This window comes from Oncorhynchus mykiss, chromosome 13 (genome assembly GCF_013265735.2).
Source record: "Oncorhynchus mykiss isolate Arlee chromosome 13, USDA_OmykA_1.1, whole genome shotgun sequence".
NCBI classification, from domain to species: Eukaryota; Metazoa; Chordata; class Actinopteri; order Salmoniformes; family Salmonidae; genus Oncorhynchus; species Oncorhynchus mykiss.
Window position 1 is genome coordinate 72,944,910 of NC_048577.1, and position 27,094 is coordinate 72,972,003.

At 46.3% G+C, this 27,094-nt stretch overlaps 1 protein-coding gene and 1 long non-coding RNA gene across 3 annotated transcripts; both read right to left on the reverse strand.

Annotated features, from left to right (window-relative positions):
* Positions 1–3,587, reverse strand: LOC118938382. Of its 2 annotated transcripts, none has more exons than XR_005035681.1 (2): positions 1,883–3,587; positions 1–1,768 (listed from the first exon to the last, which is right to left on the reverse strand). It is a non-coding gene; the product is annotated as an uncharacterized LOC118938382 (long non-coding RNA). The 2 variants fall into 2 exon arrangements; XR_005035680.1 differs by having other exon boundaries at positions 1,826–3,587.
* Positions 3,588–5,815: 2,228 nt separating this feature from the next.
* Positions 5,816–26,580, reverse strand: LOC118938383 (N-alpha-acetyltransferase 60). The gene is made up of 8 exons (XM_036942127.1): positions 26,369–26,580; positions 24,873–24,988; positions 23,955–24,084; positions 21,624–21,720; positions 20,214–20,334; positions 16,608–16,721; positions 6,255–6,419; positions 5,816–6,028 (listed from the first exon to the last, which is right to left on the reverse strand). The coding sequence occupies exons 2-7, from the start codon at positions 24,980–24,982 to the stop codon at positions 6,263–6,265; spliced, it is 729 nt and encodes a 242-aa protein (XP_036798022.1). The 5' UTR covers positions 24,983–24,988; positions 26,369–26,580; the 3' UTR covers positions 5,816–6,028; positions 6,255–6,262.
* Between the last annotated feature and the right edge of the window lie 514 nt (positions 26,581–27,094).

The following is a 27,094-nucleotide window of genomic DNA, read 5'->3' on the forward strand; positions in this document are numbered from 1 at the left end:
CAGGAAACAGGACATGGTCGTATTCAAACTAAACCAGATACAGGAAACAGGACATGGTCGTATTCAAACTAAACCAGATACAGGAAACAGGAAACAAGACATTGTCTTATTCAAACTAAACCAGGAAACAGGAAATGGTCTTATTCAAACTAAACCAGATACAGGAAACAGGACATGGTTGTATTCAAACTAAACCAGACGCAGGAAACAGGACATGGTCGTATTCAAACTAAACCAGATACAGGAAACAGGAAACAGGACATGGTCGTATTCAAACTAAACCAGATACAGGAAACAGGAAGCAGGACATGGTCGTATTCAAACTAAACCAGGAAACAGGAAACAGGACATGGTCGTATTCATTAGGCACCAAACAGTGAAGGACAACCTGAACTTATCCAGAATGAAACACTCGATTTCATTACAAAGCATTTTCTGTTGCAAAAACACTTTGCTACGGTTTCCTAGTGTGCACAACTGAATATACCACGGGACAGGGTCATATTCATTAGGAATCAAACAGAATGAATACACCACAGAACAGGGTCATATTCATTAGGAATCAAACAGAATGAATACACCACAGAACAGGTGATTCATTAGGAATCAAACAGAATGAATACACCACAGAACAGGTGATTCATTAGGAATCAAACAGAATGAATACACCACAGAACAGGGTCGTATTCATTAGGAATCAAACAGAATGAATACACCACAGAACAGGTGATTCAATAGGAATCAAACAGAATGAACAGGGTCGTATTCATTAGGAATCAAACAGGCTGAAACGAGGAGAGACTACCTGAACATGTCTAATAAGAAAACGCTCGTGTTCCGTTTGTGTAAAGCGTTTTTTCCCCCCGCTAAGGTGTGCTACTAATGAACACGACCCGGGTGTGTGAAGATGTGAAGTGGGAGGGACATTAGACTGCACTACTTCCATTAAAACAGCAGAGGGCGCCACAACAGTTCTACCATTGGTTGGGGAAAAGGGCTGTCCAGCGTACGTAGTACACCTATCAGTATACACAGTAATATAGCGATCAGGGTGGAGCTCCATTTCAATTCACTAAGTAAACCGAATTCCAAATGTTCTTTATTGAAAGGCATTGATGACAGTTGGAACTGGAATGTCAGTGAACATTCTCAATTGACTGGAATTTAAAAAGTGATTTTGACCCCCGACCCCTGGTAACCACTAACAAGATAGAAAAGTGATTGACCCCCAATCCTGGTAACCTCTAACATGATAGAAAAGCAATTTATTTCTTTAACACATTAATTAAAACATTAATTTGCTACTGGATCCAGGTAATGTGTTTTCTGCGTCACCATGTCTAGTCGTCCCCATCTGAACTGTTATACGTTGCTCTGTATAAAAAGGTGTATTGGAATCAAGGCTGCAGGTGAACTTGAAGAAGTGGTTTCTCATTCACAACGGAGAAAAGGATCTATTTGAAGTTCTAGTCAAATCAGCTGTAACGATACAAAGGTCGTCACTTATTGAAAAAAAAAAAAAAAAACTTATTGAAAAAAACTGAAGGCAAGACGTAGTGAAAAGATGTATTTAACAAACCAAATGAAAAGGTCTCTTTCCTGTCCCTGTCCACATAGAAGACAACACATCAACAGAAAGAAATCAGCACAACATTTTAAATATATATTAAATAGAAAAGCAGATCAAGATGCACGTTTTTTTTTAAACACATCCATTCTTCTGCTGTGGGAAAAAAAAGGACATTATTATATTTTGTATTTACACTACCTACAACCAGATGAACTACTCCCCAAATGGAGCCCTGTTCCCTATATAGTACACTACCTACAACCAGATGAACTACTCCCCAAATGGAGCCCTGTTCCCTATATAGTACACTACCTACAACCAGATGAACTACTCCCCAAATGGAGCCCTGTTCCCTATATAGTGCACTACTTTTAACCAGAGCTCTGATGGGCAAAACCCTCTGTGGTTACTGTAGTAGTGCACTACTTTCAACCAGAGCTCTGATTGGCTAAACCCTCTGTGGTTACTGTAGTAGTGCACTACTTTCAACCAGAGCCCTGATTGGCTAAACCCTCTGTGGTTACTGTAGTAGTGCACTACTTTTAACCAGAGCCCTGATTGGCTAAACCCTCTGTGGTTACTGTAGTAGTGCACTACTTTTAACCAGAGCCCTGATTGGCTAAACCCTCTGTGGTTACTGTAGTAGTGCACTACTTTCAACCAGAGCCCTGATTGGCTAAACCCTCTGTGGTTACTGTAGTAGTGCACTACTTTCAACCAGAGCCCTGATTGGCTAAACCCTCTGTGGTTACTGTAGTAGTGCACTACGTAGGGAATAGGGTGTCATTTGGGACAAACTCACACTGACTCTTAAGACACAAACGTATACCTGCGTGCACATCCCCGTTTTGGATGAAGGCTGTCGGACACAATAAAATAACATTTAAAACACCTCCTGATCAAATTATATTTTCAGTTGAACAATAGTGTCTCAATCCAAAATGGCACCCTATTCCCTATATAAGCGCATTACTTGTTGACCAGAGCTCTACATTGGTTTGTGGTCAAAAGTAGTGGACTAATTCGGGAACTGGGTGCCGTTAGGGGTTCAGACAGTTTCTACGAGACCCACTCTGTTTCCATTTCATCAACATCAACAGGGGAAGGTTCCCAGACCCTGATTAACGGCTCCTATTTTCACAGCGCAAAAAAAAAAAACATTGTGGAAAATTGAAAAAAAATGACAGTAAACCTCATTATAATCTCGCAGTGAGATTTAATTTGAAAACTTTTCTTCAACAATACGCGTTATAAAAGAGGCGATTGCCTCACTAGAGTTCAGTAAATGGAGCGATGCCCTAACAGACGTCTCTTTATAAACACACATCGTTGAAGAAATGTGTTAAATGAAATCCAACTTCCAGATTTTAACCGTACATATTTGCACATTGCTTTTGCACTATAAAAATGTGGCTCTAATGCTGCTATTGATGAGAATACATCTCAATTTAGGATCTGTGTCCAGACTGAGTCGTTTCTTCCTAAAAATCAGACTGGTCAGTTAACTGGATCTGTGTCCAGAGTGAGTTGTTTCTTCCTAAAATCAGACTGGTCAGTTAACCGGTGCCATCAACACTACAGTATTACCTCAATACACCCTCCTGTTTAAAGATGTTCTCTAGACACCTAGTAGCGTTGCACAAACTCCGTAAACCTTCTCAAAGTTCCATGGTATTTAACAAATCCTAGTTGGACGATTCCCGTATTTCCTGCTTATCCGATCTCCATTCCAGGAATCGTCCAACCGAGGTTTCTGTAAAACTTTGGGAGTGTTGGGAAAGATAGAGGACTTCTGTAAAACTTTGGGAGTGTTGGGAAAGATAGAGGACTTCTGTAAAACTTTGGGAGTGTTGGGAAAGATAGAGGACTTCTGTAAAACTTTGGGAGTGTTGGGAAAGATAGAGGACTTCTGTAAAACTTTGGGAGTGTTGGGAAAGATAGAGGACTTCTGTAAAACTTTGGGAGTGTTGGGAAAGATAGAGGACTTCTGGAAAACGTTGGGAGTGTTGGGAAAGATAGAGGCATTCTGTAACCCTAAACAACACAGTGCTCCTCTTTAAAACATTATCTAGAAACGGTCTTAACTACACCTCGGTTGAGTCCCAAATAGCACCCTATTCCCTATATAGTGCACTACATTTGACTAGACACACACTACACCCACACACACACATATATATTTGTGTTATTGGGGGAATCTCACAGAGAGAGCAACTTCTACCATGTTATATTTTTTAATCTCTTAATAGAAACAGGCAGACATACAAAACTAAATGTCAGCTATGTTAAACATCTGGATTAAAACCAGACTGTCTGGTTGTCTACGTGAGCAGCAGAATGACAGACAGCCCTGAAAGGGGACAGACAGACAGACAGCAGGGTTTCGGGTCAAAACCCATTTCAGATCAAAATTAGGTCAGGAAGGTCACAATTCAGACTTGAGTTTTACTTAACGTGGACTTCAGTAAAACAAAAACAAATTATTTACTGTGAGTCTACTCATCTCAAGTCTGAATCGGACCCAAAGTGAACCCAAAGTCAGTCTGGGAGGAATCCTAGTCCTTGAGATCTCTGTGCACACTTAAAAAGTAGACTTGTGTGTAGATCATACGTTGATGTCAATGGAAGATTTGTGTGAAAATGTGAGCGCTGACCTCAACTCAGGATTCAGGATTTCAATGATTGTATTGAAATAACAAATTATTTTTTCTATGTGGATTCTGACTATTGACAAGGAGCATTTCAAATTGTCTGAACTGAAAACAGAGTTGACCCCAAGCCTACTGAATCATAACCCCGGTCCAGTTGAAACCAGATTTGATCCCAATCCTACTGAATCGTAACCCAGTCCAGTTGAAACCAGAGTTGATCCCAATCCTACTGAATCTCACCCCGGTCCAGTTGAACCCAGAGTTGATCCCAATCCTACTGAATCGTAACCTAGTCCAGTTGAACCCAGAGTCGATCCCAATCCTACTGAATCGTAACCCAGTCCAGTTGAACCCAGAGTCGATCCCAATCCTACTGAATCGTAACCCAGTCCAGTTGAAACCAGAGTCGATCCCAATCCTACTGAATCGTAACCCAGTCCAGTTGAACCCAGAGTCGATCCCAATCCTACTGAATCGTAACCCCGGTCCAGTTGAACCCAGAGTCGATCCCAATCCTACTGAATCGTAACCCAGTCCACACCATTCCAGTGAAAAAGGTAACATTCAATCCCTATATTTCAATTCAGAGTGACCGGAGTCTACATGTGTTGACCCTCCACTACACCACTGGCTCAGACAGTAGAGTGGAGGACTGCTACTGACAGTAGAGTGGAGGGCAGCTACTGACAGTAGAGTGGGGGGCAGCTACTGACAGTAGAGTGGAGGGCAGCTACTGACAGTAGAGTGGAGGGCAGGGCAGCTACTGACAGGGTGTATATATATATATATATATATACAGTATATATGTATTTATATATTAGAGGATATATGTAATGTACAGTTATAATACATTGTCTTTGTATGAGCTGTAGGACAGGATAGGACAGCTAGGGAGAGACGAGACGCTTGGTGTGGTGGACTGGGTGGCTTGGTGTGGTGGGCTGGGCTGGGCGGCTTGGTGTGGTGGGCTGGGAGGCTTGGTGTGGTGGGCTGGGCTGGGAGGCTTGGTGTGGTGGGCTGGGTGGCTTGGTGTGGTGGGCTGGGCGGCTTGGTGTGGTGGGCTGGGCTGGGAGGCTTGGTGTGGTGGGCTGGGCTGGGAGGCTTGGTGTGGTGGGTGGCTTGGGCGGCTTGGTTTAGTGGGCTGGGTGGCTTGGTTTGGTGGACTGGGCGGCTTGGTTTGGTAGGCTGGGCGGCTTGGTGTGGTGGGCTGGGCGGCTTGGTTTGGTGGACTGGGCGGCTTGGTTTGGTGGGCTGGGTGGCTTGGTTTGGTTTGGTTTGGTGGGCTGGGTGGCTTGGTTTGGTGGACTGGGAGGCTTGGTTTGGTGGGCTGGGTGGCTTGGTTTGGTGGGCTGGGTGGCTTGGTTTGGTGGGCTGGGTGGCTTGGTTTGGTGGACTGGGCGGCTTGGTTTGGTGGACTGGGCGGCTTGGTTTGGTGGGCTGGGCGGCTTGGTTTGGTGGGCTGGGCGGCTTGGTTTAGTGGGCTGGGCGGCTTGGTTTAGTGGGCTGGGCGGCTTGGTTTGGTGGGCTGGGTGGCTTGGTTTGGTGGGCTGGGCTGGGTGGCTTGGTTTGGTGGGCTGGGCTGGGCGGCTTGGTTTGGTGGGCTGGGCTGGGTGGCTTGGTTTGGTGGGCTGGGCTGGGCGGCTTGGTTTGGTGGGCTGGGCTGGGTGGCTTGGTTTGGTGGGCTGAGTGGCTTGGTTTGTAGGGTCTGGGCTTAGTGGCTGGGTGGCTTGGTTGGTGTTTGGGGGGTCTCAGCCCTCAGTCTTTCCAGGGTTCCGAGTGGTGGAGGGTCAGATGAGGTCAGAGGGTTCTGAAGAACACAGGGGAAGACCATGAAGAAAAACAGAAATGGGGAGAGAAAAGAAGGTGAGAGGGAGACAGAGATAAACAGAGTGGGGAGAGAGAGAGACAACGAGGGTAGAGAGAGTAGGGAGACAGAGAGAGAGAGACAGAGAGAGAATTGAGTTAAATTAAAGTCAAACTACAACACATCGTGTACACCCCCCCCCCCCCCCCCCCCCCTCCCAAATACACACCTGTACTGTCACATGGTCCTGCTGTACTGGATACCAGTCTTGGATGCGATGCCGGACCAGGGTATCAGGCTACGGAGCAGAGACTGGGCCTGTCTGTAGAGTCTCTGGGGGATCGAGCAGGGACTGAGGCTGGCCAGGGCCGAGCCAATGTGTTGGATGTAGTCAGTGCAAGAGGACCGTCAAGGACTATAGGATTTATGTAGCAAGGTTGGGATCAATTACACAAATTCAATTCCAATTCTATTCCATCAATGTAATATTCTATAACAGTTCTTCAATTTATAATTTATTTCAACTGATCTCCAATTCCAGACTAACTCAAACTCTTAATGAACTAAGAGGGACAAGTTCTGGTAAACTAGATGTCCCCCTCAAACTCTTAACGAACTAAGAGGGACTAGTCCTGGTAAACTAGATGTCCCCCTCAAACTCTAAACGAACTAAGAGGGACTAGTCCTGGTAAACGTCTAAATGTCCCCATCAAACTCTAAACGAACTAAGAGGGACTAGTCCTGGTAAACGTCTAAATGTCCCCATCAAACTCTAAACAAACTAAGAGGGACTAGTCCTGGTAAACGTCTAAATGTCCCCATCAAACTCTTAACGAACTAAGAGGGACTAGTTCAGGAATGTGTTTTCACATTAAAACATACAAGCCAAAGCTGTAAAACAGGATCCTAAATATAACCAATCCAACGAGTGAATATCAGAGCTGTTGAAGCTGTTCAATACAAACAGCATGAAATCATTCTGGAAATGCTCAATAATCTACTTCAATCTGTATTGGCTAATGTATTGACTATTATTATTATTATTGTCATTATTAATAAACCATGCTGGTCATCTAGGAACGTTTCAACATCTTGGCCATGTTCTGTTATAATCTCCACCTGGCACAGCCAGAAGAGGACTGGCCACCCCACATAGCCTGGTTCCTCTCCACCCGGCACAGCCAGAAGAGGACTGGCCACCCCACATAGCCTGGTTCCTCTCCACCCGGCACAGCCAGAAGAGGACTGGCCACCCCACATAGCCTGGTTCCTCTCTACCCAGTACAGCCAGAAGAGGACTGGACACCCCACATAGCCTGGTTCCTCTCTACCCAGTACAGCCAGAAGAGGACTGGCCACCCCTCATAGCCTGGTTCCTGTCTAGGTTTCTTCCTAGGTTCTGGCCTTTCTAGGGAGTTTTTCCTAGCCACCGTGCTTCTACACCTCGATTCCCGTCTCCATTTGTTGTGTGTCTGTCTAAAGCAAAAACACTAAAAAAGGTAGTAATTCCATTCATTTAGGAGTTAAATTAACACTCAGTGTTGTAGAGACCTGAGTGTAATTCCACTCTCCATTCATTTAGGAGTTAAATGAACACTCAGTGTTGTAGAGACCTGAGTGTAATTCCACTCTCCATTCATTTAGGAGTTAAATGAACACTCAGTGTCGTAAAGACCAGAGTGTAATTCTCCTCTCCATTCATTTAGGAGTTAAATGAACACTCAGTGTTGTAAAGACCAGAGTGTAATTCCACTCTCCATTCATTTAGGAGTTAAATGAACACTCAGTGTCGTAAAGACCTGAGTGTTGGTGTTAATAACCAGAAGTGATTGTGTCATTTTCACTCTGTGTAGAGTAGAATTCTCAAAACCACGCCCATCATTATCATATTTCCCAGCATGCTTTATTGCAGGTGTATTTCTTTTTTGAATAGTTTGTTTAAATACCTGTGTTTTTGTAATTGATCTTATGCTGGCAAGCCAGGAAGAAAACCCAGGGGATAAACATGAAGGAGGAAGAACAGTTGGTCAATGAACATTTTACTGTCATTTTGATCATTCAGAATGTCAACACCAGACTGAGTCAGCTACATGTCAACACCAGACTGAGTCAACTACATGTCAACACCAGACTGAGGCAACTACATGTCAACACCAGACTGAGACAACTACATGTCAACACCAGACTGAGGCAACTACATGTCAACACCAGACTGAGGCAACTACATGTCAACACCAGACCGAGTCAACTAAATGTCAACACCAGACTGAGTCAGCTACATGTCAACACCAGACTGAGACAACTACATGTCAACACCAGACTGAGACAACTACATGTCAACACCAGACTGAGACAACTAGATGTCAACACCAGACTGAGACAACTACATGTCAACACCAGACCGAGTCAACTACATGTCAACACCAGACCGAGTCAACTACATGTCAACAGCAGACTGAGACAACTACATGTCAACACCAGACCGAGTCAACTAAATGTCAACACCAGACTGAGTCAGCTACATGTCAACACCAGACTGAGACAACTACATGTCAACACCAGACTGAGACAACTACATGTCAACACCAGACCGAGTCAACTACATGTCAACAGCAGACCGAGACAACTACATGTCAACACCAGACTGAGGCAACTAAATGTCAACACCAGACCGAGACAACTACATGTCAACACCAGACTGAGACAACTACATGTCAACACCAGACTGAGGCAACTACATGTCAACACCAGACAGAGACAACAATGTCGTTGGCAATGCCAACAATATGTTGGCCCGGTACGGTGGGCTGTCGGGGGACCCGGTACGGTGGGCTGTCGGGGGACCCGGTACGGTGGGCTGTCGGGGGACCCGGTACGGTGGGCTGTCAGTGGACCCGGTATGGTGGGCTGTCGGGGGACCAGGTACTTTTTTTTTATTTTTATTTTTTTTATTTCACCTTTATTTAACCAGGTAGGCTAGTTGAGAACAAGTTCTCATTTGCAACTGCGACCTGGCCAAGATAAGGCATAGCAGTGTGAACAGACAACACAGAGTTACACATGGAGTAAACAATTAACAAGTCAATAACACAGTAGAAAAAAAGGGGAGTCTATATATACATTGTGTGCAAAAGGCATGAGGTAGGCAAATAATTACAATTATGCAGATTAACACTGGAGTGATAAATGATCAGATGGTTATGTACAGGTAGAGATATTGGTGTGCAAAAGAGCAGAAAAATAAAAATAAATAAATAAAAACAGTATGGGGATGAGGTAGGTGAAAATGGGTGGGCTATTTACCAATAGACTATGTACAGCTGCAGCGATCGGTTAGCTGCTCAGATAGCAGATGTTTGAAGTTGGTGAGGGAGATAAAAGTCTCCAACTTCAGCGATTTTTGCAATTCGTTCCAGTCACAGGCAGCAGAGAACTGGAACGAAAGGCGGCCAAATGAGGTGTTGGCTTTAGGGATGATCAGTGAGATACACCTGCTGGAGCGCGTGCTACGGATGGGTGTTGCCATCGTAACCAGTGAACTGAGATAAGGCGGAGCTTTACCTAGCATGGACTTGTAGATGACCTGGAGCCAGTGGGTCTGGCGACGAATATGTAGCGAGGGCCAGCCGACTAGAGCATACAAGTCGCAGTGGTGGGTGGTATAAGGTGCTTTAGTGACAAAACGGATGGCACTGTGATAAACTGCATCCAGTTTGCTGAGTAGAGTGTTGGAAGCAATTTTGTAGATGACGTCGCCGAAGTCGAGGATCGGTAGGATAGTCAGTTTTACTAGGGTAAGTTTGGCGGCGTGAGTGAAGGAGGCTTTGTTGCGGAATAGAAAGCCGACTCTTGATTTGATTTTCGATTGGAGATGTTTGATATGGGTCTGGAAGGAGAGTTTAGAGTCTAGCCAGACACCTAGGTACTTATAGATGTCCACATATTCAAGGTCGGAACCATCCAGGGTGGTGATGCTGGTCAGGCGTGCGGGTGCAGGCAGCGAACGGTTGAAAAGCATGCATTTGGTTTTACTAGCGTTTAAGAGCAGTTGGAGGCCACGGAAGGAGTGCTGTATGGCATTGAAGCTCGTTTGGAGGTTAGATAGCACAGTGTCCAAGGACGGGCCGGAAGTATATAGAATGGTGTCGTCTGCGTAGAGGTGGATCAGGGAATCGCCCGCAGCATGAGAAACATCATTGATATATACAGAGAAAAGAGTCGGCCCGAGAATTGAACCCTGTGGCACCCCCATAGAGACTGCCAGAGGACCGGACAGCATGCCCTCTGATTTGACACACTGAACTCTGTCTGCAAAGTAATTGGTGAACCAGGCAAGGCAGTCATCCGAAAAACCGAGGCTACTGAGTCTGCCGATAAGAATACGGTGATTGACAGAGTCGAAAGCCTTGGCAAGGTCTATGAAGACGGCTGCACAGTACTGTCTTTTATCGATGGCGGTTATGATATCGTTTAGTACCTTGAGCGTGGCTGAGGTACACCCGTGACCGGCTCGGAAACCAGATTGCACAGCGGAGAAGGTACGGTGGGATTCAAGATGGTCAGTGACCTGTTTGTTGACTTGGCTTTCGAAGACCTTAGATAGGCAGGGCAGGATGGATATAGGTCTGTAACAGTTTGGGTCCAGGGTGTCGCCCCCTTTGAAGAGGGGGATGACTGCGGCAGCTTTCCAATCCTTGGGGATCTCAGACGATATGAAAGAGAGGTTGAACAGGCTGGTAATAGGGGTTGCGACAATGGCGGCGGATAGTTTCAGGAATAGAGGGTCCAGATTGTCCAGCCCAGCTGATTTGTACGGGTCCAGGTTTTGCAGCTCTTTCAGGACATCTGCTATCTGGATTTGGGTAAAGGAGAACCTGGAGAGGCTTGGGCGAGTAGCTGCGGGGGGGGGGGAGCTGTTGTCCGAGGTTGGAGTAGCCAGGCGGAAGGCATGGCCAGCCGTTGAGAAATGCTTGTTGAAGTTTTCGATAATCATGGATTTATCGGTGGTGACCATGTTACCTAGTCTCAGTGCAGTGGGCAGCTGGGAGGAGGTGCTCTTGTTCTCCATGGACTTCACAGTGTCCCAGAACTTTTTGGAGTTGGAGCTACAGGATGCAAACTTCTGCCTGAAGAAGTTGGCTTTAGCTTTCCTGACTGACTGTGTGTATTGGTTCCTGACTTCCCTGAACAGTTGCATATCGCGGGGACTATTCGATGTTAGCGCAGTCCGCCACAGGATGTTTTTGTGCTGGTCGAGGGCAGTCAGGTCTGGAGTGAACCAGGGGCTATATCTGTTCTTAGTTCTGCATTTTTTGAACGGAGCATGCTTATCTAAAATGGTGAGGAAGTTACTTTTAAAGAAAGACCAGGCATCCTCAACTGACGGGATGAGGTCAATGTCCTTCCAGGATACCCGGGCCAGGTCGATTAGAAAGGCCTGCTCACAGAAGTGTTTTAGGGAGCGTTTGACAGTGATGAGGGGTGGTCGTTTGACTGCGGCTCCGTAGCGGATACAGGCAATGAGGCAGTGATCGCTGAGATCCTGGTTGTAGACAGCGGAGGTGTATTTGGAGGGCCAGTTGGTCAGGATGACGTCAATGAGGGTGCCCTTGTTTACAGAGTTAGGGTTGTACCTGGTGGGTTCCTTGATGATTTGAGTGAGATTGAGGGCATCTAGCTTAGATTGTAGGACTGCCGGGGTGTTAAGCATATCCCAGTTTAGGTCACCTAACAGAACAAACTCTGAAGCTAGATGGGGGGCGATCAATTCACAAATGGTGTCCAGGGCACAGCTGGGAGCTGAGGGGGGTCGGTAGCAGGCGGCAACAGTGAGAGACTTATTTCTGGAGAGAGTAATTTTCAAAATTAGTAGTTCGAACTGTTTGGGTATGGACCTGGAGAGTATGACATTACTTTGCAGGCTATCTCTGCAGTAGACTGCAACTCCTCCCCCTTTGGCAGTTCTATCTTGACGGAAGATGTTATAGTTGGGTATGGAAATCTCAGAATTTTTGGTGGCCTTCCTGAGCCAGGATTCAGACACGGCAAGGACATCAGGGTTAGCAGAGTGTGCTAGAGCAGTGAGTAAGACACACTTAGGGAGGAGGCTTCTGATGTTGACATGCATGAAACCAAGGCTTTTTCGATCACAGAAGTCAACAAATGAGGGTGCCTGGGGACATGCAGGGCCTGGGTTTACCTCCACATCACCCGCGGAACAGAGAAGGAGTAGTATGAGGGTGCGGCTGAAGGCTATCAAAACTGGTCGCCTAGGGCGTTGGGGACAGAGAATAAGAGGAGCAGGTTTCTGGGCATGGTAGAATATATTCAGGGCATAATGCGCAGACAGGGGTATGGTGGGGTGCGGGTACAGCGGAGGTAAGCCCAGGCACTGGGTGATGATGAGAGAGGTTGTATCTCTGGACATGCTGGTTGTAATGGGTGAGGTCACCGCATGTGTGGGGGGTGGGACAAAGGAGGTATCAGGGGTATAAAGAGTGGAACTAGGGGCTCCATTGTAAACTAAAACAATGATAACTAACCTGCACAACAGTATACAAGGCATATTGACATTTGAGAGAGACATACAGCAAGGCATACAGTAATCACAGGTGTTGAATTGGGAGAGCTAGCTAAAACAGTAGGTGAGACAACAACAGCTAATCAGCTAGCACAACAACAGCAGGTAGAATGGCGATTGATTAGGCAGAGAGGGTCGGATTAACTACACACAGAGCCTAAATGCGGCTGGGGCCGACAGATAAAACATAAACAAGCAGAATGGATTACCGTGAATTAATGGACAGTCCAGCATGCATCAGCTATGTAGCCAAGTGATCAGTGTCCAAGGGGCAGCGGTGGATGGGGCAGGGAAGCTGGACTGGCGAGTGTTATCCAGGTTAGAAAACTAACAATGACTAAATAGCTTGTAGCCAGTTAGCTGGTTAGCTTCTGAAGGTTCTTGAGTGTGTTCTAAAAGTGTAAAGATAATAGCGGTTCCGTATCACATTGGGTGAGGCAGGTTACCGGAAGGTATAAACAAATAAAAAATCGAAAAGGGATAGAAAGTAAATATGGGTTCAGTGAGTGTACGGTGGGCTGTCGGGGGACCCGGTGCGGTGGCCCGGTACAATTCAATTCTCCACTTCAGGCTTGAATTCCAATTAAATTCTCCACTTCCTGCTTGAATTCCAGAATTGTGCCTAGGGGAAGTCTACATACCCGTGCACAGTCTTCACGTGTTGCCGTCTTCCATTTCTAAATAGGGATTTCATTTGGATGATTTTACCACTGATCTACACAACCTACGCCACATTTAAAAAGTGAAATAAATATATAAATTACAAATAAAAACAAATAAATATTGACTGCCAAAGGTCTTCGCCCCCCCCCTGCTGTGACACATCTAAGTTAGATCAGGAGCTCCACATGGACACACTCAGACTCCTACCCCCACCCCCCCTTGCTGTGACACATCTAAGTTAGATCAGGAGCTCCACATGGACACACTCAGACTCCTACCCCCACACCCCCTTGCTGTGATACATCTAAGTTAGATCAGGAGCTCCACATGGACACACTCAGACTCCTACCCCCACACCCCCTTGCTGTGACACATCTAAGTTAGATCAGGAGCTCCACATGGACACACTCAGACTCCTACCCCCACACCCCCTTGCTGTGACACATCTAAGTTAGATCAGGAGCTCCACATGGACACACTCAGACTCCTACCCCCATCCCCCTTTGTACCCCCCAAACCAACTATCAACAACATCTCACACACTTGCCCCCCCCCCACCCCCCCAGTAGTAAAGGATATAAGAGTGTCCAGGGCGGATGCACACTTGTCCCCCACCACCACCAATCCCACCCCCCCAGTAGTAAAGGATATAAGAGTGTCCAGGGCGGATGCACACTTGTCCCCCCACCCCACCAATCCCCCCCAGTAGTAAAGGATATAAGAGTGTCCAGGGCGGATGCTCCCCCCCCCCCCCCAGTAGTAAAGGATATAAGAGCGTCCAGGGCGGATGCCACCCCCCCCCCCCACCAGTAGTAAAGGATATAAGAGTGTCCAGGGTGGATGCCCCCCCCCCCACCAGTAGTAAAGGATATAAGAGCGTCCAGGGCGGATGCACACTTGTCCCCCCCCACCAGTAGTAAAGGATATAAGAGCGTCCAGGGCGGATGCCCTCCCCCCCCCACCAGTAGTAAAGGATATAAGAGCGTCCAGGGTGGATGCCCCCCCCCCCCACCAGTAGTAAAGGATATAAGAGCGTCCAGGGCGGATGCACACTTGTCCCCCCCCCAGTAGTAAAGGATATAAGAGCGTCCAGGGCGGATGCCACCCCCCCCCCCCCCCCCACCAGTAGTAAAGGATATAAGAGTGTCCAGGGTGGATGCCCCCCCCCCACCAGTAGTAAAGGATATAAGAGCGTCCAGGGCGGATGCACACTTGCCCCCCCCCACCAGTAGTAAAGGATATAAGAGTGTCCAGGGCGGATGCCCTCCCCCCCCACCAGTAGTAAAGGATATAAGAGCGTCCAGGGCGGATGCCCTCCCCCCCCCCACCAGTAGTAAAGGATATAAGAGCGTCCAGGGCGGATGCACACTTGTCCCCCCCCACCAGTAGTAAAGGATATAAGAGTGTCCAGGGTGGATGCCCCCCCCCCCCACCAGTAGTAAAGGATATAAGAGCGTCCAGGGTGGATGCCCCCCCCCCCCCCCCCACCAGTAGTAAAGGATATAAGAGCGTCCAGGGCGGATGCCCCCCCCCCAGTAGTAAAGGATAGTTGTGTTGAGTTGTGACTGAGGCAACTAAATGTCAACACCAGACCGAGACAACTACATGTCAACACCAGACTGAGGCAACTACATGTCAACACCAGACTGAGACAACTACATGTCAACACCAGACTGAGACAACTACATGTCAACACCAGACTGAGGCAACTACATGTCAACACCAGACTGAGACAACTACATGTCAACACCAGACTGAGACAACTACATGTCAACACCAGACTGAGGCAACTACATGTCAACACCAGACTGAGACAACTACATGTCAACACCAGACTGAGGCAACTACATGTCAACACCAGACTGAGACAACTACATGTCAACACCAGACTGAGGCAACTACATGTCAACACCAGACTGAGACAACTACATGTCAACACCAGACTGAGACAACTACATGTCAACACCAGACTGAGGCAACTACATGTCAACACCAGACTGAGACAACTACATGTCAACACCAGACTGAGGCAACTATATATCTATTATTTACTTAAAAATTGCACTGTCGGTTGGTTAGGGCCTGTCAGTAAGCATTTCACAGTAAGGTCAACACCGGTTGGTTAGGGCTACACTGGTTGGTTAGGGCCTGTCAGTAAGCATTTCACAGTAAGGTCAACACCGGTTGGTTAGGGCTACACTGGTTGGTTAGGGCCTGTCAGTAAGCATTTCACAGTAAGGTCAACACCGGTTGTATTCGGCGCACGTGACAAATAAACGTTGATTTTATGATATGTAATGCATTGATATAACGGGTTACATTTTAAGGATAATATATTAAATTAGGCACTGACTGTGTGAAGGCTGCAGAATGGATAAGAACTGAATGCAACAACCATGTCACTAGAAAACACAGCCAAGAATGGCTCTTGTTCAATTCCAATTCAAATTCCAAGAATGGCTCTTGTTCAATTCCAATTCAAATTCCAAGAATGGCTCTTGTTCAATTCCAATTCAATTCCAAGAATGGCTCTTGTTCAATTCCAATTCAATTCCAATTCCAAGAATGATTTTCTTTAATAATTAGACTTTTAAAGAGAGCTGCAATTCCAATTCAATTCTCCACTTCAGGCTTGAATTCCAATTCAAATCTCCACTTCCTGCTTGAATTTCAATTCAAATCTCCACTTCCTGCTTGAATTCAAATTAAATTCTCCACTTCCTGCTGCAATTCCAATTAAATTCTCCACTTCCTGCTTGAATTCCAATTCAATTCTCCACTTCCTGCTTGAATTCCAATTCAATTCTCCACTTCCTGCTTGAATTCCAATTCTCCACTTCCTGCTTGAATTCCAGAATTGTGCCCAGGGGAAGTCTACATACACAGTCTTCACGTGTTGCCGTCTTCCATTTCTAAATAGGGATTACATTTGGATGATTTTACCACTGATCGACACAACCTACGCCACATTTAAAAAGTGAAATAAATATATAAATATAAATTACAAATAAAAACAAATAAATATTGACTGCCAAAGGTCTTCGCCCCCCCCCTTGCTGTGACACATCTAAGTTAGATCAGGAGCTCCACATGGACACACTGAGACTCCTACCCCCCCCCCGTACCCCCCAAACCAACAATCATCAACATCACACACACTTGTCCCCCCCCCCCAGTAGTAAAGGATATAAGAGTGTCCAGGGCGGATGCACACTTGTCCCCCCCCCCCCCCCCAGTAGTAAAGGATATAAGAGTGTCCAGGGTGGATGCCCCCCCCCCCAGTAGTAAAGGATATAAGAGTGTCCAGGGTGGATGCCCCCCCCCAGTAGTAAAGGATATAAGAGCGTCCAGGGCGGATGCCCTCCGTTGATGTACAGTACGTAGGTGAACCCATCTTTCAGCACCCCTCGTATGGAGTAGTAGTAAGGTAGGTAGTGATGCTGCGTGAAGTCTCTGTTGGGATTCATTTCTTTTACATGATCATTTTAAAACACATATACAACCAGTAGCTACAGTGGGGCAAAAAAGTATTTAGTCAGCCACCAATTGTGCAAGTTCTCCCACTTAAAAAGATGAGAGAGGCCTGTAATTTTCAGCATAGGTACACTTCAACTATGAGACAAAATGAGAAACAAAAATCCAGAAAATCACATTGTAGGATTTTTTATGAATTTATTTGCAAATTATGTTGGAAAATAAGTATTTGGTCACCTACAAACAAGCAAGATTTCTGGCTCTCACAGACCTGTAACTTCTTCTTTAAGAGGCTCCTCTGTCCTCCACTCGTTACCTGTATTAATGGCACCTGTTTGAACTTGTTATCAGTATAAAATACACCTGTCCACAACCTCAAACAGTCACACTCCAAACTCCACTATGGCCAAGACCAAAGAGCTGTCAAAGGACACCAGAAACAAAATTGTAGACCAGCACCAGGCTGGGAAGACTGAATCTGCAATAGGTAAGCAGCTTGGTTTGAAGAAACCAACTGTGGGAGCAATTTTTAGGAAATGGAAGACATACAAGACCACTGATAATCTCCCTCGATCTGGGGCTCCACGCAAGATCTCACCCCGTGGGGTCAAAATGATCACAAGAACGGTGAGCAAAAATCCCAGAACCATACGGGGGGACCTAGTGAATGACCTGCAGGGAGCTGGGACCAAAGTAACAAAGCCTACCATCAGTAACACACTACGCCGCCAGGGACTCAAATCCTGCAGTGCCAGACGTGTTCCCCTGCTTAAGCCAGTACATGTCCAGGCCCGTCTGAAGTTTGCTAGAGAGCATTTGGATGATCCAGAAGAAGATTGGGAGAATGTCATATGGTCAGATGAAACCAAAATATAACTTTTTGGTAAAAACTCAACTCGTTGTGTTTGGAGGACAAAGAATGCTGAGTTGCATGCAAAGAACACCATACCTACTGTGAAGCATGGCGGTGGAAACCTCATGCTTTGGGGCTGTTTTTCTGCAAAGGGACCAGAACGACTGATCCGTGTAAAGGAAATAATGAATGGGGCCATGTATCGTGAGATTTTGCGTGAAAACCTCCTTCCATCAGCAAGGGCATTGAAGATGAAACGTGGCTGGGTCTTTCAGCATGACAATGATCCCAAACACACCGCCCGGGCAACGAAGGAGTGGCTTCGTAAGAAGCATTTCAAGGTCCTGGAGTGGCCTAGCCAGTCTCCAGATCTCAACCCCATAGAAAATCTTTGGAGGGAGTTGAAAGTCTGTGTTGCCCAGCAACAGCCCCAAAACATCACTGCTCTAGAGGAGATCTGCATGGAGGAATGGGCCAAAATACCAGCAACAGTGTGTGAAAACCTTGTGAAGACTTACAGAAAACATTTGACCTCTGTCATTGCCAACAAAGGGTATATAACAAAGTATTGAGATAAACTTTTGTTATTGACCAAATACTTATTTTCCACCATAATTTGCAAATAACAAAATTATGTGAACTTCTGACCCACTGGAATTGTAATAGAGTGAATTATAAGTGAAATAATATTTCTCTAAACACTTGTTGGAAAAATTACTTGTGTCGTGCACAATGTACATGTCCTAACCAACTTGCCTAAACTATAATTTGTTAACAAGACATTTGTGGAGTAGTTGAAAAACGAGTTTTAATGACTCCAACCTAAGTGTATGTAAACTTCTGACTTCAACTGTACCTACCTACCTGTTGTGGTAGAAGTGAATAGCAGGTCTCTACCTACCTGTTGTGGTAGAAGTGAATAGCAGGTCTCTACCTACCTGTTGTGGTAGAAGTGTATAGCAGGTCTCTATCTACCTGTTGTGGTAGAAGTGTATAGCAGGTCTCTACCTACCTACCTGTTGTGGTAGAAGTGTATAGCAGGTCTCTACCTACCTACCTGTTGTGGTAGAAGTGAATAGCAGGTCTCTACCTACCTGTTGTGGTAGAAGTGAATAGCAGGTCTCTACCTACCTACCTGTTGTGGTAGAAGTGTATAGCAGGTCTCTACCTACCTACCTGTTGTGGTAGAAGTGAATAGCAGGTCTCTACCTACCTACCTGTTGTGGTAGAAGTGAATAGCAGGTCTCTACCTACCTACCTGTTGTGGTAGAAGTGAATAGCAGGTCTCTACCTACCTGTTGTGGTAGAAGTGAATAGCAGGTCTCTACCTACCTGTTGTGGTAGAAGTGTATAGCAGGTCTCTATCTACCTGTTGTGGTAGAAGTGAATAGCAGGTCTCTACCTACCTACCTGTTGTGGTAGAAGTGAATAGCAGGTCTCTACCTACCTACCTGTTGTGGTAGAAGTGTATAGCAGGTCTCTACCTACCTGTTGTGGTAGAAGTGAATAGCAGGTCTCTACCTACCTGTTGTGGTAGAAGTGTATAGCAGGTCTCTACCTACCTACCTGTTGTGGTAGAAGTGAATAGCAGGTCTCTACCTACCTGTTGTGGTAGAAGTGAATAGCAGGTCTCTACCTACCTGTTGTGGTAGAAGTGAATAGCAGGTCTCTACCTACCTACCTGTTGTGGTAGAAGTGAATAGCAGGTCTCTACCTACCTACCTGTTGTGGTAGAAGTGAATAGCAGGTCTCTACCTACCTACCTGTTGTGGTAGAAGTGAATAGCAGGTCTCTACCTACCTGTTGTGGTAGAAGTGAATAGCAGGTCTCTACCTACCTGTTGTGGTAGAAGTGAATAGCAGGTCTCTACCTACCTGTTGTGGTAGAAGTGAATAGCAGGTCTCTACCTACCTGTTGTGGTAGAAGTGAATAGCAGGTCTCTACCTACCTGTTGTGGTAGAAGTGAATAGCAGGTCTCTACCTACCTGTTGTGGTAGAAGTGTATAGCAGGTCTCTACCTACCTACCTGTTGTGGTAGAAGTGTATAGCAGGTCTCTACCTACCTACCTGTTGTGGTAGAAGTGTATAGCAGGTCTCTACCTACCTACCTGTTGTGGTAGAAGTGTATAGCAGGTCTCTACCTACCTGTTGTGGTAGAAGTGAATAGCAGGTCTCTACCTACCTACCTGTTGTGGTAGAAGTGAATAGCAGGTCTCTACCTACCTGTTGTGGTAGAAGTGAATAGCAGGTCTCTACCTACCTGTTGTGGTAGAAGTGAATAGCAGGTCTCTACCTACCTACCTGTTGTGGTAGAAGTGTATAGCAGGTCTCTACCTACCTACCTGTTGTGGTAGAAGTGTATAGCCGTGGTGTTGGTTGTCAGCACGTGGAGGTAGTTGAAAAACAAGTTTTAATGACTCCAACCTAAGTGTATGTAAACTTCTGACTTCAACTGTATCTACCTACCTTTTGTGGTAGAAGTGAATAGCAGGTCTCTACCTACCTGTTGTGGTAGAAGTGAATAGCAGGTCTCTACCTACCTGTTGTGGTAGAAGTGAATAGCAGGTCTCTACCTACCTGTTGTGGTAGAAGTGTATAGCAGGTCTCTACCTACCTACCTGTTGTGGTAGAAGTGTATAGCCGTGGTGTTGGTTGTCAGCACGTGGAGGTAGATGGCCTTGCAGTGGTCCTGAGCCGTGGTGGAGATGTGTTCCTTCAGACTGTCCAGCAGCAAGGAGCCTGGGAGGGGGAGAAGAGGAGAGTAGCAGGACAGTGAGTGACTGTGAGTGAGTGAGTGAGTGAGTGAGTGACTGAGTGAGTGAGTGACTGAGTGAGTGAGTGAGTGAGTGAGTGAGTGACTGAGTGAGTGAGTGAGTGAGTGAGTGACTGACTGACTGAGTGAGTGAGTGAGTGAGTGAGTGAGTGACTGAGTGAGTGAGTGAGTGAGTGTGTGACTGAGTGAGTGAATGAGTGAGTGACTGACTGACTGACTGTGAGTGTACCTAGGGTTGTGGCGGCCACAAAATTGTCAGCCGATAATTGTCATGCAAATAACTGCCGGTGACACAGCCTACAAGCCAAGTCAAATAACTGTCGGTCTCACTGTTAACTGACAGGTTAATTAACATCAACACATTTAGCATCTCCTGGCTCCCACACACAGCCTACAAGCCATTTTAAAAAGTCAAATAAATCCATGTAATATAGCCTACACCTTCACAATAAATGAACTATTTATTTTAGACAAGTCTAAAGAAGTATGATATGAAGAAAATGTAGTCTATTTCAGAAGAACAGAATAGCGTACTCTGAGTTGTCCTTATTGTTAGGCCCTGATCTGGCTCTGCCATATGGCTGTGGGTGACACTAGTTCACTCAGCAGACAAGCCATGCTTAGAATTCCCAATATCTTATATTATTTTCAAATAGGAAGAACACAATTGAACAAAGCTGAATAAAATATAAATACTTTCTCCAAACGATTTGAAGGAAGTGCGCACACATTCGGCTATTCTGTGTTGAGCAGTTAAAGAAACAGGAATTCCTATATGCTTCATTTGGTGCGGCAGGGTAGCCTAGTGGTTAGAGCGTAGAACCTAGCCTGTTCTACAGAACGACAGATTTGTACCTTGTCAGCTCGGGGATTTGAACTTGCAACCTTCCGGGTTACTAGTCCAACGCTCTAACCACTAGGCTACCCTGCCGCCGCTACACTCTAACCACTAGGCTACCCTGCCGCCTCTACACTCTAACCACTAGGCTACCCTGCTGCCCCATCAGCAGCATCCGAGCTTGGCGAAGCCTAATTACCGTGACTACACGGCCATGTGGAATTTGACTGCCTTCATGACTCGTCAGTGTGGCAGTAAAACGGTCACTGCAACAGCTTTGTACCTTGTCAGCTCGGGGATTTGAACTTGCAACCTTCCGGGTTACTAGTCCAACGCTCTAACCACTAGACCTTCATGACTCGTGACTCGCCAGTGTGGCAGTAAAACGGTCACTGCAACAGCCCTAAGTGTACCTACCTATTCCATGTTTCCTGAACTCCTTCACCACCCCCAGACTCAGGATGTAAGCCACCTGGGTGTCCACGGGAAATCTAGAGGCTAGGATGTCTCCATCCTGCAGAGAGGAGAGGTTATACACAGCTATTAGTACTTATAAACACTGACTAACACCAGGAAATCTAGAGGCTAGGAGGTCTCCATCCTGCAGAGAGGAGAGGTTATACACAGCTATTAATACTTATAAACACTGACTAACACCAGGAAATCTAGAGGCTAGGAGGTCTCCATCCTGCAGAGAGGAGAGGTTATACACAGCTATTAGTACTTATAAACACTGACTAACACCAGGAAATCTAGAGGCTAGGATGTCTCCATCCTGCAGAGAGGAGAGGTTATACACAGCTATTAATACTTATAAACACTGACTAACACCAGGAAATCTAGAGGCTAGGAGGTCTCCATCCTGCAGAGAGGAGAGGTTATACACAGCTATTAGTACTTATAAACACTGACTAACACCAGGAAATCTAGAGGCTAGGAGGTCTCCATCCAGCAGATGTATACCGAGCAACACAACCCCCATCCACCACTCTCCATTACTCTTCAACACCCCTCCTCCCCCCTCCTCCTCTCCACCTCATGCCCCCCCTCCTCCCCCCTCCTCCTCTCCACCTCATGCCCCCCCTCCTCCATTACCACCCTCCTTTTCTCCTCCAACCTTCCATCCCCACCCCCCTCCTCCTCCTCTCCACCCTCCTCACCCTCGTCCCCTCCACTCACTCTCGTCCCCCCCACCTCCCACTCCTCTCCCCCTACGGCTGCTTCAGGTCTAATTAGTAGGAGACTATAAACAGAATGTAGAATGTCAGTGTGTTCCATTTCAGACTGTTCCCAAGGAATGTGAGTGACAGGGATGTGGAACTAACGGCACTACTGGAAACACAACTACTATTATCAGTGTTATTATCAGTAATACAACTTCAGATTCCAAATGATCCTCATAGAAAACAATTGGAATGGATGTGTTCCTCCTGAATGAACTGACATTTAAAAGGGATTGACCCCAACCCTGACTTTAATGTGACCCCACTAACAACGGTCTGTCAATACATTCAGCTTCCAACAATATGGAGTACATTCACAGTCTATAACAGACATCTCTCCTGAAAACATGTTCAATCGTCCTGTCAGTCAGTCAGGACCATCTCCCCCAGTACCACTCCGTGTACTGTCAGTCAGTCAGGACCATCTCTACCCCAGCACCCGTACCTCTCTGTGTACTGTCAGTCAGTCAGGACCATCTCCCCCAGTACCACTCTGTGTACTGTCAGTCAGTCAGGACCATCTCCCCCAGTACCACTCTGTGTACTGTCAGTCAGTCAGGACCATCTCCCCCAGTACCACTCTGTGTACTGTCAGTCAGTCAGGACCATCTCCCCCAGTACCACTCTGTGTACTGTCAGTCAGTCAGGACCATCTCCCCCAGTACCACTCTGTGTACAGTCAGTCAGTCAGGACCATCTCTACCCCAGCACCAGTACCTCTCTGTGTACTGTCAGTCAGTCAGGACCATCTCTACCCCAGCACCAGTACCTCTCTGTGTACTGTCAGTCAGTCAGGACCATCTCCCCCAGTACCACTCTGTGTACTGTCAGTCAGTCAGGACCATCTCTATCCCAGCACCCGTACCTGTCTGTGTACTGTCAGTCAGTCAGGACCATCTCTACCCCAGCACCAGTACCTCTCTGTGTACTGTCAGTCAGTCAGTCAGGACCATCTCTACCCCAGCACCCGTACCTCTCTGTGTACAGTCAGTCAGTCAGGACCATCTCTACCCCAGCACCAGTACCTCTCTGTGTACTGTCAGTCAGTCAGGACCATCTCCCCCAGTACCACTCTGTGTACTGTCAGTCAGTCAGGACCATCTCTATCCCAGCACCCGTACCTGTCTGTGTACTGTCAGTCAGTCAGGACCATCTCTACCCCAGCACCAGTACCTCTCTGTGTACTGTCAGTCAGTCAGGACCATCTCTACCCTAGCACCCGTACCACTCTGTGTACTGTCAGTCAGTCAGGACCATCTCTACCCCAGCACCAGTACCTCTCTGTGTACTGTCAGTCAGTCAGGACCATCTCTATCCCAGCACCCGTACCTGTCTGTGTACTGTCAGTCAGTCAGGACCATCTCTACCCCAGCACCCGTACCTCTCTGTGTACTGTCAGTCAGTCAGGACCATCTCTACCCCAGCACCTCTCTGTGTACTGTCAGTCAGTCAGGACCATCTCTACCCCAGCACCTCTCTGTGTACTGTCAGTCAGTCAGGACCATCTCTACCCCAGCACCCGTACCTCTCTGTGTACTTTGGTCCGGCCCTTGATCTCAGCTACGATCATTCCCACGATGCCTCCCTTGAAGATGGCGGCGAGGGAGAAGAACTTCTTGTTGGATGTGATGTCATTATACCATGAGTCTGGGTACCTGTTGGGGGACAGGTGAGGCTCAGAGGTTAGATTCCTGCTGTGGCCACTCATATGGAAAATGCATGTCTAAGTCACTTGGGATAAAAGCGAATCGCTAAATGGCTTATAGGCCTAATATGCCTTAAGGTAGGTACAGGTGGTAAATAGAATGAGTAGACTTCAGCCGTTTACAGGTGACAGGGGACAGGTGACAGGTGAGGACAGGTGATGTAGACTGCAGCTGTATTAAGGTGACAGGGGACAGGTGAGGACAGGTGAGAGAAGGTGATGTAGACTTCAGCTGTATTAAGGTGACAGGGGACAGGTGAGAACAGGTGATGTAGACTTCAGCTGTTTTGAAGTGACAGGGGACAGGTGAGAACAGGTGATGTAGACTTCAGCCGTTTACAGGTGACAGGGGACAGGTGAGGACAGGTGATGTAGACTTTAGCTGTATTAAGGTGACAGGGGACAGGTGAGGACAGGTGATGTAGACTTTAGCTGTATTAAGGTGACAGGGGACAGGTGAGGACAGGTTATGTAGAGTTCAGCTGTATTAAGGTGACAGGTGATGTAGATTTCAGCTGTATTAAGGTGACAGGGGACAGGTGAGGACAGGTGTCGGGTGAGGACAGGTGCCCTGGGTTGTGTTCAGTGGGGCTCAACAAAGCAAAGCATTTTGAAACGGCAAGTGAAAATCTGTTCTTATTAGACAAGTTAAAGTACCACTACAGTTTCACTCAGCTCTCTCTCTAGTGAACACAATACGATCCTGTGTTGCTATTGGCCGCGTGGCGCAGTACTCACTCGATGGGGAACCAATCACCGCACAGCAGCTTGACGCTGCCTATGTCATCGTGGCAGAGGAGGCGGAGCTGGACTTCGCTGAGCGCAGTGGGGGACACCACGTCGGTCATTCACACCTAGAAAACGACCCATCAATCACAGATGACACACACCAATCACACTGATCAATCTTCTATAACATTGTCTGCCATATTTTGTTTATATATTTATACACAACTTTTAAAATGGTTAGTCAGCTGGTTAATGAATTGCCAGGTGAATTGTCCTTGGTCCTTTTAAAATAGTTAGTCAGCTGGTTAATGAATTGCCAGGTGAATTGTCCTTGGTCCTTTTAAAATTGTTAGTCAGCTGGTTAATGAATTGCCAGGTGAATTGTCCTTGGTCCTTTTAAAATAGTTAGTCAGCTGGTTAATGAATTGCCAGGTCAACTGTCCATGGTCCTGGATATGAGTGTTCATCCCAAATGGCACCCTAATACCTTTATAATTCACTACTCTGACCTGTGCTCTATGGGCCTGGATATGAGTGTTCATCCCAAATGGCACCCTAATACCTTTATAATTCACTACTTCGACCTGTGCTCTATGGGTTCTGGTCAACAGTAGTGCACTATAAAGGGAATAGGGTGCCATTTGGGAGGCACAGGTGGATGGAGAGGGACAGGGAATGATAGCCAGGACAGGCAAACAAACTTCTGAAACCTCTCTACTCTGCCCCTGGTGGCAGTAGCAACTGTCGTCGGTGAGGACGAAACCAGAGCTTTTAAAGTTAAATGCCAAAACAACCTAATCAGCAGCCCTAGTAAGGTGCTCTGTTATCAAGCTAGCTAACACTGCTAGCAAACTGACATCTCTGTTGTTCGGTTGACATTCCACAGTAGATTCAGCTAAACAAGATGCATTATTAGCCAATTCCTTTCCCCTTTAGCTAGCGTTGGATATGTAGACTTGACTGGTTGTCAAAACAAGAGAGTTAGCTAACCTGGCTAGTTAGCTAACTGTCTAGTTCTGAGGGGGTTCGCTAGCTGTCTAGTTCTGAGGGGGTTCGCTAGCTGTCTAGTTCTGAGGGGGTTCGCTAGCTGTCTAGTTCTGAGGGGGTTAGCTAGCTGTCTAGTTCTGAGGGGGTTCGCTAGCTGTCTAGTTCTGAGGGGGTTAGCTAGCTGTCTAGTTCTGAGGGGGTTAGCTAGCTGTCTAGTTCTGAGGGGGTTCGCTAGCTGTCTAGTTCTGAGGGGGTTCGCTAGCTGTCTGGTTCTGAGGGGGTTCGCTAGCTGTCTAGTTCTGAGGGGGTTAGCTAGCTGTCTAGTTCTGAGGGGGTTCGCTAGCTGTCTAGTTCTGAGGGGGTTCGCTAGCTGACGTAGCGACCTACTTAGCTACGATTCCAGGCAAAATAAGTAAAGGAAATATAAGTATAACTGGACACCACTTCGCTAACTATGTCAGCTCAAAAGTGAGTAGAGGATAATGGCTACAATTAGCTGGGTAGCCAGCTGACCTTACCTTGTTTATGCGCTCGAACAAGAGGAAAGTGTGGGGTGAAATCCCTTGGGTGTCGTTTAAAGTGTTTTCTACAGTGGAAACACCATGACAAAACCCAAATTTGCTCTCTATTCAGAAAACCACAGACACTGGTCTCCCACCAATACATTAGCTGGCTAGTCAGCGTTTGCTAATTTGACAACTAGCCGAGTTGGCTTCTTCCTGTGTATGTCACATTCCGGAAGTCATTCAGCTTTGTGTGCGGAAATGTAGTTTCTCTGGGATATGGTTTTGTAGTTTAATTTCCCCAAGATGATTGTAACAAACATACTATACATTCAGACATAGGCAGTATTTCTGTTACATGTATTTTAAATACGTATTTAATTACTCTTGAGTATGTTTTTTTTTTTACACTGTCCCGAACTACAATGTATTTTGTAACAAGATACATACAGAAGATACTTTAATTTATATTTACAAAATACTTTTCTATAAAAAAAATATATATATATATATGTTGATTTAATTTTTTTTAATTTTTTATAGCGGTTCACAATTTTGTCAACCCCTTTCACACTGCAATGGTATCAGAAGTCTGATGGCACTATGGTGTGATATGAGTGTCTGCTAAATGACAAAAATGTAAATGAACACTGGGTATTATTCTAATGAGCTCCGCACCCAAAACAAGGCCAATAATAATACCCAGTGTGCTTTGCAGTTGATCATTTTTAAATGTACATT

Excerpts from the sequence above, each read along its gene's own strand:
- LOC118938383 (XM_036942127.1), bottom strand. The coding sequence starts at position 24,982 with ATGACCGACGTGGTGTCCCCCACTGCGCTCAGCGAAGTCCAGCTCCGC. Across the intron at positions 24,085-24,872 it reads GGTGATTGGTTCCCCATCGA|GTACCCAGACTCATGGTATA; the intron begins GTGAGTACTGCG and ends GTCCCCCAACAG. Across the intron at positions 20,335-21,623 it reads GTTCAGGAAACATGGAATAG|GCTCCTTGCTGCTGGACAGT; the intron begins GTAGGTACACTT and ends TCCCCCTCCCAG.